This window comes from Scleropages formosus, chromosome 19 (genome assembly GCF_900964775.1).
Source record: "Scleropages formosus chromosome 19, fSclFor1.1, whole genome shotgun sequence".
In the NCBI taxonomy this organism is placed as follows: Eukaryota; Metazoa; Chordata; class Actinopteri; order Osteoglossiformes; family Osteoglossidae; genus Scleropages; species Scleropages formosus.
The window spans coordinates 11,973,588-11,986,866 of NC_041824.1; the positions used below are offsets into that span (position 1 = coordinate 11,973,588).

Sequence of the window (13,279 nt, forward strand, 5' to 3'; positions counted from 1 at the left end):
ACCCTGTTTAATATTTGCACTAAATATGCAATGTTTGGTATATAAAATAAATATTTAGTCATTGTATTAGAGCATACTGTATATGGTTGTGATGTTTTCCCATGGATTTTTGTTTTCCTGAACTTTGACTTCACTGTAGGAAAAAATGCATAAAGTGTAAATCAGATGTGATGTTTTTAAAATGAATCTTCAACAGATACTAAAATTTATATGAATATTCTGTAATACTGACAGAAACACAAGTAAATTGATCAAAATGGATGTGATTCAACTGATAGCATGAGAATTGTTAATTTTTTTTGTTAGCACTGTTGGAGTTAATCGCTTATCAAGGGTGTCCAACCTTTTTCATGACTGTCATCACTGTGACCTGGTCTGATGGCTACGTCTGAAAATCATAGCACTGACATAATGAGTGTCTTTGTAAATTATTTTAATCTGTTTTGTTTTAGACCAAGCATATTCCAAAGTAGTCAATGTCTTAAACTCTCAAGAGCAATTACTGCACTGTAGGGTGTAATCATAACATGAGAAGTGTGTGGCATGGCCAGTGCAGGGCCCCCAATAGCTGCATGGCACCCCCATGAAAGTTCATGACTTTCGATGCCGAACTCCATGCTAATGAGCTTGTTTGGACACTGTGGACCTAGAAAAGGGGTTTTTTCAGAGAATTTGTGTTGTGATGAAACTGTCCATGCACCAGTAATCCTCTGTGAAACTAATCACACAAAAATATACACTCATTTTCACCATCTCGCATGCAGAAACAGTTGTTACCGGGCAGATCAGGACTTTTAAAAAGCTGTCAAAGTTACCAAGCAGAACAGATAGTGAACGGTCATGAAGGAGTAATGCATTTACATAATGATATAAAACTTACAAAGACAATTTATATTTTTATCATTTAGCTGACATCTATCTGAAGCAGCTTATAATGTTAAACCACATGTAGTTCTTTACCAGTTTATACAGTTGGGTAATTTGTACTGAAGCAATTTAGGGCAAGTAATTCATGCTCAAGGCTACTACACCAGTAGCTGGGATTTGAACCCAAAGGCGGCAGCTCCAAACAATAGGCTACCTGCTGCTCCTGGTATATTTATCTACTGTACAAATCAGCCATCTGTAAGGAAGATACGAATGAGTGTCTGCTATGTTATTTCTTTTTCCTCTTGTGAAAATTCATATTAAGGTTTATCAGTTTTTCTTGTGAAAAATCACATTACTTTGACTTGGATAAAATAAACCTTATCACAGATGCTACAGAAGGACAACAGGTCCATCTATGCACCAGTGACATCGTCCAGTCAGACCTCTGTCACGCATGGACAGCTATGCAAATTAGTTGCCTCAGTGTTGCCCATGTTTGAGAGAGGAAAAAAGACATAAGTGGTACCCTACTTTTTGCCAGGTGGCCATACATTTGAATATGTTAACTGAATTGCTTATGCAATGCAACTAAAATTGTGCAGTATGGTATCTTTTCATTCTTTAAACCAGTACTGACAATAAACATAACGATGAGCAGTCAAGCCAAAGAACAAACTGCATGAGTATGTTAAAGGGCAAAATATATATTTTTTTTAAATTACGGTAGAAGGGGAACTGGAAAATCACAGATCACTGGTACAATTGTATTCTTAGGTTTTGCACTGTGTTCGGCAGCTTCAAACTCCACTGAAAAAAAATATAAAATAGTTATTGGAAGTTTTTCATGCAATGGGTTTGATGAATATTACCTATTTGGGAGCTATACTGTTACATATTTAGTCTAAAGTGGGAGGGATACTGTGGCACAGAAAACTGGTCAATTTGTCTTCCGAAATGTTTGTTCCATAATGTAACAAATAGTGTTTAAAGTCTACCTGAATTACATGTATTCATTTAGCTGACACTTTTTCCCCCCAAAGTGACTTACAGTGTTACTCTACCTACAATTATTTACCCACTAATACAGCTGGGTAATTTTTACTGGAGCAATTTAAGATAAGTACCCAGCTCAAGGGTACTACAGCTGGAGGTGAGATATGAACCTTTGGTCTTTGGATTGAAAGGCAGCTTCTTCAACCATTGTCCTACCAGCTGTCCTCTGAGTTAGATGCCTTGGGAGACTGGAGCCAAATAAATGTGTAAATTCAATGAAAACTGCACTATTTGTTGAGCGTAGGGGCCATCAAGGAGATCCACGTCAAAGTATTGTGACCTGCTTTTTAGGAAATTCCAGAACACAAATTAGTGCAGATGAAGACATGACATATTTTCATATCCGACGAGTGAGGGGTGGCATTTTGGCTGTTTTGTAAAAGTACGCAAAGCATGTCCAGCACATAATCAAAGCAAACAGAGTATTCAGCAGTCATGGTTTTTATATGTCAGTGGCTGAGGATCCTGACTGCTGTACGTGTTTGTCCAGCCAGAGTAGGGAAGCGACTGTTGATGTGCCGAGTGGGGGACGTTCTTAACCATCTTTGTGATCTCTCTTCTGTATCACAGTGCAATGAGGGCAGCTTGTTGTGCTCTTTTACAACAGCTTTCCTGTTCTTTTCCTGTTAATGTGACATAGAAGGGTGCCCATGCTTGAGAAAAGCGCAAAAACACACGAGCGCCGTGCGCCCAGAGTCCCGAACGCAGCACGCTCGGCCTATCATGGAGACAAAGGTCTGGAGCCTTGACTGAGGCGTTTTGCACCTCGGAAAGCTAACACACTGTGCTCAGTAGCTTTATCTCAGAGCGTCCTGCGTTGTCTCTTTGTACTCTTAAGTCCTAACAGCTGCTCAGAGAAGTTAGCTGTAAGTATCCAGTTCAGTTTTTGTGTGTGTATTGCATCTTTTGGTGACTGTGTGTGATGGGCTCACGTTTTGTTCCTGTGTGAAACTGTAGACATGGTGGGGTACAGAACACACACACACACACAGAGGAGACACCTGTTGTTTTAAACTCTCTCAGGTGTTTCAGCTTTTACATTTAAAATGACTGTTACGGGAAGTTCATTTCATAAAGTTTATTAATGGTATCCGTAGCGTCTAAAGTATGTTTTCAGTATGACGATTTGTTCATCCCGTTCCATAAAAATGTAATTATCTTAATTATACAGGGTCTTCCGATTTAACTTGAAACTCCGTTGGTTTTTGTCCAACCACATATTTTCACGCGATTTTCTTTAAAGCTTCTGCCGAAAAGTGTCGCATCATTACTGAATGAGTTCGATCGCGCGAAGATAGAGTCTGGTGATCGGTGAGGTGCCATTTTCTCCTTTCTGGTTACCGATTTGAATCTTTTCTTTTCTTGAAAATGCGCTTTTTCAGCGCGCGTAACCGGTCGGACTTGTAACGTGTCTTCCAACAAATATTTTTAAAATATTCGACTAAATACGACGGTAGGCAAAATAGCCGATCCCGGATCCGCCCCCCAGCAAAGGAAATTTTGCTGGAGATACTTTACAATCATGTGGTATCTAAACGTATCGTGATTCAATGTTTGATATAGATACACGGTAACATTTTTGGATTCCCAGCTTATTTTTATCACCAATTTATCTATATTTGATTTATATAATGTAGCACCCATTAATTAAACTCACAGAAGCACTAAACTGCTCGCATTCTTAACTTTCTGAGTTTTTTCAAGTGCTGCTTGTATTTATGCATCTTGCACAAATAGAGGTTTTTACAGTATTTTATTGAATCTTTTGTGCTCCCCCCCTCCCCCCCGAAAAAAAAAAAAAAAAAAAAAAAAAAAAAAAAAAATTCGTCGTTTCGCGGTTGACCGTCTGCAATTACACTCGGCGAACGGCAGGTGTCAGTATTTCTTTCAGTGAGTACAGCGTGACTGTGAGTCGCTGTCATTCGTGCTCGCGTCCCTGTACTTTCGTCCTCCTCAGACCGGGCAGCCGTGGGCTGTGACCGCTACGTTTTGCTGTATTTTCTTCATCAGTTTGTACCGGCGCACACCTGCTTCACACACTGCGAGAAAAACCGTAATAGTTCCAACATGTATAAATGTTATATCTGTGTCAAGGAATAGGTTTGGCATTCACACAAGGCGTGTCCAACAACATCACTCCTAAGGGAGGTTATAAGGATATTTGAGGAAAGAAAAGCGGACTAAACAGGCAGTATAAATATAATGGCGCTGGGGTAAACACCTCGATCGCCGGTTGTTCTTGTGAACTGAGCCCAACGTTCTGATGTCCGTTAACAACACAGGACGCGGGACTTTTCGCACTTACGGGAGGTCTCGGCTCGATAAGGTTCGCAGAACTGGAGCGCGGTGAGCGGGGAAGGAGGGCCAGAAGTCAGACTTGACAGAAGCTCCGCCCACCGCGAGACCGCCCCCCCCCCTCCTTCCCTCCCCTCCCCTCCCCTCCCACCCTTCCCGCGATGAGAGATTATTTAAGAAAAGGATCGTTCGCTTTAGAGCGGATCCGCTCGACGTGTGAGTGATTTCGGAACCCGGAGCGCGGTTTCAAGTCTCAGAGGTGAGGAAAGAGCAGAAGAAATGGAGCGCAAATGATAAAGATGTTATTATTATAACCGGAGCGACAGAATTCTCATCATGATCATGTCGTTCTTAATATCATTTTAACAGTTTCCTTCATTATTAACGATTCCTCCGCTAAAACGTGTTTTTAAGAGGGAAAACCCTTGTGACAAATTTAACTTAACATTGCCCTATGATTACCGTGAAAATCATGTAAATGGTAACTGCTGCTTCTGATTCAACATTTGTGTTTTGTGTGTTTTGGATTTAGACGGTGATCATGTGATGTGTTTTAGCGATGTCAAAATGACTTGTTTTTTGTTGTCCTCAACAAAAAGGCATGTTTTGCATTGCATGTAGCGGACCTTTTGCCAAACTTTGCATGATACTATGTCCCGTTATGTGAGAGGATTCGGAGCCCAGCTCCTGAATGCATTCTGTCTAACTGATCCTTTGTTCTGACTTGCGATGACCTGATGACCTGTGTGTGTGTCTGCACTGCCTGTCTCACGTCTCACCTGTTCTGTGCCTTTCAATCACCAACAATGTGCCCATTCTGTTGCATGCGTTTTGACAGAGATGAACTTAGAGAGTGACTGCAGCATGTCAGTCAGTTGTGGCAATGGGAAGCTTAGACAATGGCTGATTGATCAGGTTGACAGCGGAAAGTACCCTGGATTGGTTTGGGAGAATGACGAGAAAACAATTTTCAGGATCCCCTGGAAGCACGCGGGCAAACAGGACTATAACAGAGATGAGGATGCAGCGCTTTTCAAGGTACCCGCCGTCTCCGTTTCTGCTGCCTTCGCCCTCCGCTTGTCATTTCTTTCCATGCACGTGTATTTGTGATACGCTGCTAAACTTAGGCATGATGGATCAGTTAACATTCCCTATTTCTACATGTTCATTATAGAGTTTAAATCTGAGGTTTAATTGTCATACCGAAGCGATACATTTCTAAACTCAATGAATCTGAAGTATTTTCTATTTTTTGTAACCTGGGTTTTGAAGGCTCTCTGTCATGTCTCTTGGAACTCCCACATTAAGTGCCTTGAAACCATGAAGTGCATGACAGCACTCGGGGGGGGATTTTATCAGATCAAATACCTGCCAGCTGTTATCGCTTGACAGGGAGAAAAGTTCCACTGTCCAAGTGCTGTCGGGTTTTTTTAAAAAAAAATTTTTTAAAGACAGAAGTGGGCAGGTTGTCATCCGTGTCCCAGGGACTGATCTGATTTGGAAAAGGAGACTGAGCTGTGCTCGGTGATGCACGCTCATTACTCACTTGGTGGCTCTTTGCAGGCCTGGGCGCTCTTCAAGGGGAAGTTCAGAGAGGGCATTGATAAACCAGACCCCCCAACTTGGAAAACCAGGCTCCGATGTGCCCTGAACAAAAGCAATGACTTTGAGGAGCTGGTGGAGAGAAGTCAACTGGACATTTCAGATCCATACAAAGTGTACAGAATTATACCTGAAGGTGCAAAGAAAGGTGAGGGTGTGTGTGTGTGTGTGTGTTTTTCTCCACAGTGTCTTTGTTACTGTGCCCGTTGTCAGTTCTAGTCCTGCAAAGTCTCCTGGAATGCACTGAAAATTGAAATATGGAACACCTTTTTATGGTCCTTCGTATTGCAGTAGGTTCCAGCACCTTTCCTCACACGCTGGTGTTCGGTGAACTCCAGCTCATGTGCTCTGCAGCCTGAAGGGCAAATATGTTACCCCCGGCAGTTTGTCGTGTTCTGTGAAGCAGGAAATGCAGAGGAAACTGATGCACGTGCTAAATGCTCAAATGCTTTTTTTAAAACGAGGGCTTCTGTGACTTCACTGACTGCAAAGTGTGACAAAGTGGACTTTCTGTGCCGGAGGACAGCTGAACTATACCAGCTAATTAGGCTGAAGTTTCGCCTAAGATGTGCCTTATGCTCGCAGCTGGTGCAGAGCGGTTGGATAAATTTTGCCCGTGTATTATGTGTGCTGAGAATGTAAATGAGAACCAAATCAAAATGTGATCTCCTCCACTCCCCCAGGGTCTAAGCACTTTGTTCTGGAAGAATCCAAAACGCACATGAGCTCCCTGTCCTATTCCATGCACCCATCGTACCCCTCGCTGCAGGCACAGGTGAGCTCATACGGCCTGTTCTCCTGCACGGTATGACTGCACAGACTATGATCGGCACATGTTGTGTGGGGACGGCAGCACTGTCACTGGACTTCGAAACTGGATTTATTGTAGTGGCTTTCTTTTTGACTTTTTTTGTGCACTTCTTGTCTTGAAAATCACGGGGTTGGTCGTGTTCACTCTCTGTGATGCAAGTTCCGTGATTTCAGCCTGTGTTTCACTTGTGCGCTAAGCTGGACCCCCGGTGCCATGATGTGTGCGTCGCTCATGCTGCTACTCTGTCCGTCCCCACCCTCTGAAGGTGCCCAACTACATGATGCCCCATGAACGGCCCTGGAGGGAGTATGTCCCCGAGCAGCCGCCACATCCGGAGCTCCAGTACGGCCAGTGCCCCTACCCACCCCGCAGCCTGTCCTGGCAGGGGCCGCCCGTCGAGAATGGTACGAGGCCTTCTGATCCCTCTACACTCTCATGGGAGAGACCAGTGTATCATCAGGCTTTCACACCTCTGAATGCTGTGTAGAAAGAACCCAAAAACAAGAGAGAGTATCCCACAGCCAATGAGAGCTTCATCGTTGGCAGTTCACTGGCTTCAAATGGCACTTCCTCTTCTAAGCACCAGAGGTGTTTGTTGGGCAGCAGCGCGGGGCTGTTGCTCATCTGCTAGACTTGTGACCATGAGGTTGTGGGATCAGATCCTGCTGTCTTGTTGACAACCTAGTCCTGGAACTCCTGAACAAAAAACATGCCGTTTTAAAAATTATCACATATGCAAGAATGTATTTTACAAAGTGAGTAAATAGCATATTGATATTAACAGGAAGGTCCTGGTCCATAATGGGTTCTGTTAAAGAAATCCCCTATGGTAAAGGAACTGGGAAAGATTGCAAGAACCGGTGCGATCTCGGGAGAGACACATCTCCGGCAATCTGTTAAAACTTCTGTGGGCCTTAGAGCTGGAATTTTTAACAAACCTTTATTTGATTATTTTGCAAACAGAGAGGGTTGATGACTTCCTCTTCTACTTTTGGAGGCATTGTCACCTCGAACCCGCTCTCACTTACTGGCTGACTGGTACAGGCTGTTGATCGAGATTGACTGGGATAGCAGTGAGATTTTTCATTGCACTTTGTCTCACACGTTTATCCTCTTTCCACACGTTGCAGGATACCAGATAACGGGGTCGTTTTACGCCTGCTCGCCCACCGATGCCCAGCCTCCATCTGCCTTTTCCCTGGACCCTGGAATGAGATCTGCAGAGGCCATGGCCCTTACTGGTGAGCAGAAGACAGACCAACTTGTATGTGTGGATGGTTTATTGCAGTACAGAACAGTACAAAAGTTGAAAAGTCAAAACTGATTCCTAATTGTTTCTTATGTAAAGTATAATTTTTAAGAAATGTATTTTGGATTTGTTATGCTAGGGGTCGTTTTCCTCAAAAAACAAAGGCCAGGCACGCAGGGACGCAAACACATACAGAGGACAGCTTATATGTGGTCAACGTGATGCAAACACACACCACCCTAAACAGATACTGTGACTGAGTGTGGATGATGGCTGTTTCTATAACTGGAGGACAGATGCAGACTGTAACACAGAGACGCCGTAACTGTAGCACTACTGTACATTATCAAGTGACTTACATATTGGGTATAGACACCGAAACCAAAACCTCTACACACACTTCAATAATATAACCTTATATTATATGCTATTACAAAATATAAAACCCATCAAAAGCAAGTGGCTTTGTGGACACAGTATATGGATAATTTTTCCTTGTTTGCATGTCACAGTAGGGTATAATAACGCCTTACTGTAGTAAAGATCAGTACATCGCTAATTCTCTAAAGGCCACGCTGGTAGGACACAAAGGTGCATGTTGTTATCTCCAGCTAAATGTACTGTCACTCCATTGTTTTTGAGCTGCACAGTGCTTCTTTGTGGTACAACTTCCCCATTTTCACTGTACTTTTTAATTTTCCATCCAGCTTATGCTATAAATGAATCCGATGAACAGGTTTAAGGCATCTTGGGACTTTTCCTGCATAGCATGTGTCATCTGCATCTGCATCTGCGATTTGTGATGGAGTGCAAACAAATTTACCGTACACTGAATTCCAGCAATGTTTCCTTTTGGCGTGGACTATTATGAAGAAAGACAAAAGTGGTTTCCTCTGACAGGTGCTGGAATAAAGGATGCCTTCACTTACATGTGCGCAATGTCTGAGTTTTAAGAAATTAAAAAGTAGACATTGGTAATTATTTCATTGCTCCTGCCACTTCCTTTGTTTTCATACATCCCTGAACTCGTATACTTGAAAGTATGCCATCGCTGTGTCTGATCACATGTTGTCTAAAACAGTTGATACTCCCACATTGACTGACGTTCAGCCGAAAAACATCTCTAATCGCACCCGCTTATTTTTCTTCTCCAGATTGCCGCCTGCATATCTCCCTGTTCTACCGTGAGTCCCTAGTGAAGGAGGTGACCACCACTTGTCCCGAGGGCTGCCGCATCTCCTCCTGCCCAGATGACAAGCTTTATGGAGGTGTGGAGCAAGTGCTCTTCCCCTTCCCCTACCCTCAGTCACAACGCAAGGGTGTGGAGAAGCTGCCCAATGCCCTGGATCGCGGCGTGCTCCTGTGGCTGGCACCAGATGGCCTGTATGCCAAACGTCTCTGTCAGAGCCGCATCTATTGGGAGGGGCCGCTGGCCCCCTACACGGACAGGCCCAACAAACTGGAGAAGGAGCAGCCTTGCAAGCTCTTTGACACCCAGGAGTTCCTGGCAGGTGAGCCCCCACTTCCCTAGACATCCCCAGCTTTAACAGGACCACTTCTGCAGGGGATCAGTCTTCCTGGTGATTTTGGCAAGATACAGCTCCAGGAAGGAGGGGAAATGATTCAAAGAACGCATTTCATTCAGATGTTTGCAATTCTCTATAGGCATTGCTGCATTTAGATTGGATATCAGAAAAACTGCTCTAGAAATGGAGACAAGTAACCTGAGTGACTCACCAAGTTGTTGAGCCAGCGTGATTAAGGTAGTCATGTCACATGACCTTTGGCAACCACTTATCAGTGTCTCCATCGACATCCCCCGCCCACAGGTCCTACTCAACTCTTCTTACCACCAAACATGTGACAGCTAATTAGTCTGATTTGCATATTCATCAAGGACTTTCCAGTTAGCCTTACATAATTGCTGTCTGAAAGAATTTCCTCGTGTGACACCTGTCTTTTTTTCGGGCTTTTAGAAATGAAAGAGTTATTTACAGATCACTGCTTTTCAGACTTATGACACTCTCTCCAGTGAAGTGCCCTGATTTGAATGGCCTTCCGCTGGTGCTTGGTGGTTGTCTCATCAAAGAGGTCTTTTCCCAACCCTCCTCTGACTGCCCCTGTTTCTCCTGCCTCCAGAGCTCCAGGGTTATGCTCATCATGGACGCCCCATGCCCAGGTTCCAAGTTGTGCTTTGTTTCGGAGACGAGTATCCGGACCCCCAGAGGCAGAGGAAGATGATCACAGCTCAGGTACATTTTATTTATTTATTTATTTATTTTATTTTTTTTTTTTTTTGGAGCATCACTTTACATCATCAGTTTACAGAAACGTTCTCTGTTACTTCTGAAGACTTTATTTATAAATGTTGCTGATTTAATTGAATATGTGTTAATGATAGTCTACATACGCCATTCACAAATACAGTTGTAGAGGACAAAGGTCTCTCTTGTAAACAATGGAAAGGAAAAGCCGTGTCCCATGCTAAAACTACCAAACGTGACTCTCTGCTGTGCTGTGCTGTGGTGATGTGAATGTGGGTGGGTACGGGGCTGTTTGTGCGGGGATGTTCTGGGAATGTGGCCTAGTCTGTCTGACTCACAGTGAGTTATGCCTTAACTTCCCTCTCGTCGTGTGCACGTTCAAGGGGACCCTGATGGCACTTCCACCTGGCGACATGCATATCGAAAAGAAAAATCTAACATATAATGTCTTTATTGCATGCTGAATCTAAGTTATGACTGACTCAGGTATTATAAAGACATTTGCCTTACGCCCTGTGTTGCCGGGTTAGGCTCCGGCTCCCCGCGACCCTGAATGAGACAAGCGGTTCAGACAGTGTGTGTGCGTGCATGTGCGGGACTGCTTAGTGTGAGGTCACTTTTGTGCTCACGTTCCAAGGAGACACATGTATGAAGTATATATGTTACATCGCCATATTTGTATTTCGGTTTTCTTTTAAATATCTAACACACAGTCTGAAGTATGCGGAATTTGGTTTGCAGTCATCTCAAAACAACTCTCTCAGTATGAATCTCATTTCTAGAATGTGCTATTTTTACTCTTACTGCTTCTTACGCTGTTCTTTACAATTGTGTAGTGCTGGAAAGTTTTTAATGAGTTAAGGTTAATTACATTAACTGGCCCTGCAGTAGTATCAAAGTGGCATTAAAAAAAAAAAATTGAGGGTGTAACTAAACATTACACTTAGTTTATGGTGTCGCAGGGAAACTTCAGGGTAAAATTCTGAAAACGTATTTTCCAAGCAGTGTCCCTACTGGGAGTTGATCTTGCAGTCTGTCTGTTTCATTCCACAACCACCATGCCACCTGTTGCCATTATGACAGCATGGAAAGCTGGAGAACACGCTGCACCAAAGTCGTTGCTGCCTTTCTAGAAGTTTGCCTCAACTTCGATCAAAACTGAAAGCTGTCACAAATAGTACTTCTCTACACAAATTTTAACCCTTGTGATGCAACTGAAGACCGTTTTGAGTATGTGACTTTCAGTTTGAATTGAGGGGCTGGCCGGCTCTCTGGAAGGTTGTAGAAGCACGACTTGCACTTTAGCCGTAACGGCAAAGCAGATCCCTTTCTAAAATGTAGGCATCATTTAAAACAGATATTATCCTGTGGTCCACACACCCCTTGGGGGGGGTCTGTGATGCACCTTTTTGTTTTAAAAACAACAGAAACTAAAATCTAAAAATAAAATGAAAATATTAGTAGGCTATTACTGTCTATAACATAAGTGAATTTGATGTTAATCCTCAACATAAACTACTAGTAACTACTAATGTCATTGAATAAAATCAGAAATATCACATTTTATTAGTACGGTACTCCTTGGCGTTCATCAGATTCTTAATGGGATCCATAGCCTAGACAATATTAAAAACCTCTGCTTTAAAGGGTGCAGGCTGAAGCCCTAGGTGAAGCCATCATATTATTCCTTACTTATGATTTGGTGCAGCTAAATAAATGCTAATGGGTGGTAAACCCTCAAAGATATGTAAGCCACTTTCAATGAAAAGCTTCAACAGTGGAGTTCTGTCATTCTACCATTTACTTTTTCACAATTTGCACAGTGTGATTCCAAGTGAATGATTTTCTGTTAGTCCTACCAGTGCAAAATGCACTTCTTACAGTCTGTAATAGGATTTACTTATGAGTTTCTAGTTTTCATAGAGGATCAAATGTAGTAATTTTCAACTCCATGGTAAATGGTAGAGTAGGACTTCAGCCTGCAGTACTCTCATTATGACCTTCTTGGTGTGGAATTTTAAGGGCACATGCAGATTGCCGGGAGACCTTGATAACCACAGCAGTAAGGACTGGTCAAGCCCTTTGTGTCCAAAGGCTGAAAACTTCTTGTTCCTTCATTATTCCAGGTGGAACCCATGTTTGCCAGGCATCTCTTCTACTTCACCCAGCAAACCAGCACACCTTACATTCGAGGATATGAGCTACCGGAACATGGACTGTCCCCTGCTGAGGACTACCAGAGGGTTATCCACCATAACGGCCTGCAGGAGTGACCTACCCCTGTCGAGGAACTGCTAATTCTAGAATGGACTGAAAAAGAGCGGAAGTTATTCAGGACTCGTGTTCCCTCCATTTCTCAGAGCTGAGATTCATGCGCTGTTCACTTGCAGCATGGAAGCCGCCTAAAGCAGACTGTGGACTCCGGCTCCGGCTCACACCCTTGTTAGGGTCGAATGTATTTGAGTGGGGGCAGGCTTGATCGCTCTCTGTGTGCAACATTTTCTGGGGGTTATCAGGATCATGGAGACCTGGTGACATAGGGGAGGAAGTCTTCAAGCTGTATGTCTGACGTCTGCACTGTATATATTCGCAAGATCACATGTTTCTGTTTTGCATTGTGTTTGCAGCTGTGTATATTTTTGTACTGAATGTAGCTTGTGCTAATTTTGTAAATATTTGATGCCAGAAAGACTCCCTCTCACTGGATTTAACCAAAAAAGACTGACATTGTACAAAAAGGAAATTGGAAAAACACGAAAGGACAATCATGTGTTGTACATAGGGTGGTTATCCAGTTTTTATATTAAAGGACATTCATAATGTACTGCTCTATTCTCTCTGACTCGGATATTTGCTCTTGGTCTCCAGTAATCTTACGGGTAACCTACAGCAATGCCATAGACATACATTGCTGTCAGGTCAGACTTGGGGTTACAGTGTAATATCTGTGCATGTGTATTGGTGTGTGTGTGTGAGAGAGAGAGAGAGAGAGAGAGAGAGAGAAAAAAAGTGAGCAAAAACACAAACAGGTTTCCCATGTGGGTGTGGGATTCGAGGGCTCCCTACAACTGGTCTGGGTTGCGTTGAAGGGAAGGAGTCTGTCGTGTGTGTGGGAGCGGTCTCTTTCTATCCTGC

At 43.2% G+C, this 13,279-nt stretch overlaps 1 protein-coding gene across 2 annotated transcripts; it reads left to right on the top strand.

The window, feature by feature from the left end:
• The first annotated feature begins 3,183 nt into the window (after nucleotides 1–3,183).
• LOC108939054 (interferon regulatory factor 4-like) lies at nucleotides 3,184–12,968 on the top strand. Of its 2 annotated transcripts, none has more exons than XM_018760163.2 (9): nucleotides 3,184–3,234; nucleotides 5,057–5,256; nucleotides 5,782–5,968; nucleotides 6,504–6,595; nucleotides 6,897–7,035; nucleotides 7,762–7,872; nucleotides 9,035–9,391; nucleotides 10,020–10,132; nucleotides 12,271–12,968. In XM_018760163.2, the coding sequence occupies exons 2-9, from the start codon at nucleotides 5,059–5,061 to the stop codon at nucleotides 12,415–12,417; spliced, it is 1,344 nt and encodes a 447-aa protein (XP_018615679.1). In that variant the 5' UTR covers nucleotides 3,184–3,234; nucleotides 5,057–5,058; the 3' UTR covers nucleotides 12,418–12,968. The 2 variants fall into 2 exon arrangements, with proteins under 2 accessions (XP_018615679.1, XP_018615678.1); XM_018760162.2 differs by lacking the exon at nucleotides 3,184–3,234 and adding an exon at nucleotides 4,402–4,477.
• The last annotated feature ends 311 nt before the right edge of the window (nucleotides 12,969–13,279 follow it).

Coding starts and splice junctions, on each gene's coding strand:
- LOC108939054 (XM_018760163.2), top strand. CDS start 5,059: ATGAACTTAGAGAGTGACTGCAGCATGTCAGTCAGTTGTGGCAATGGG. Junction 6,596..6,896: donor ACCCCTCGCTGCAGGCACAG/GTGAGCTCATAC, acceptor CACCCTCTGAAG/GTGCCCAACTACATGATGCC. Junction 9,392..10,019: donor CACCCAGGAGTTCCTGGCAG/GTGAGCCCCCAC, acceptor TCCTGCCTCCAG/AGCTCCAGGGTTATGCTCAT.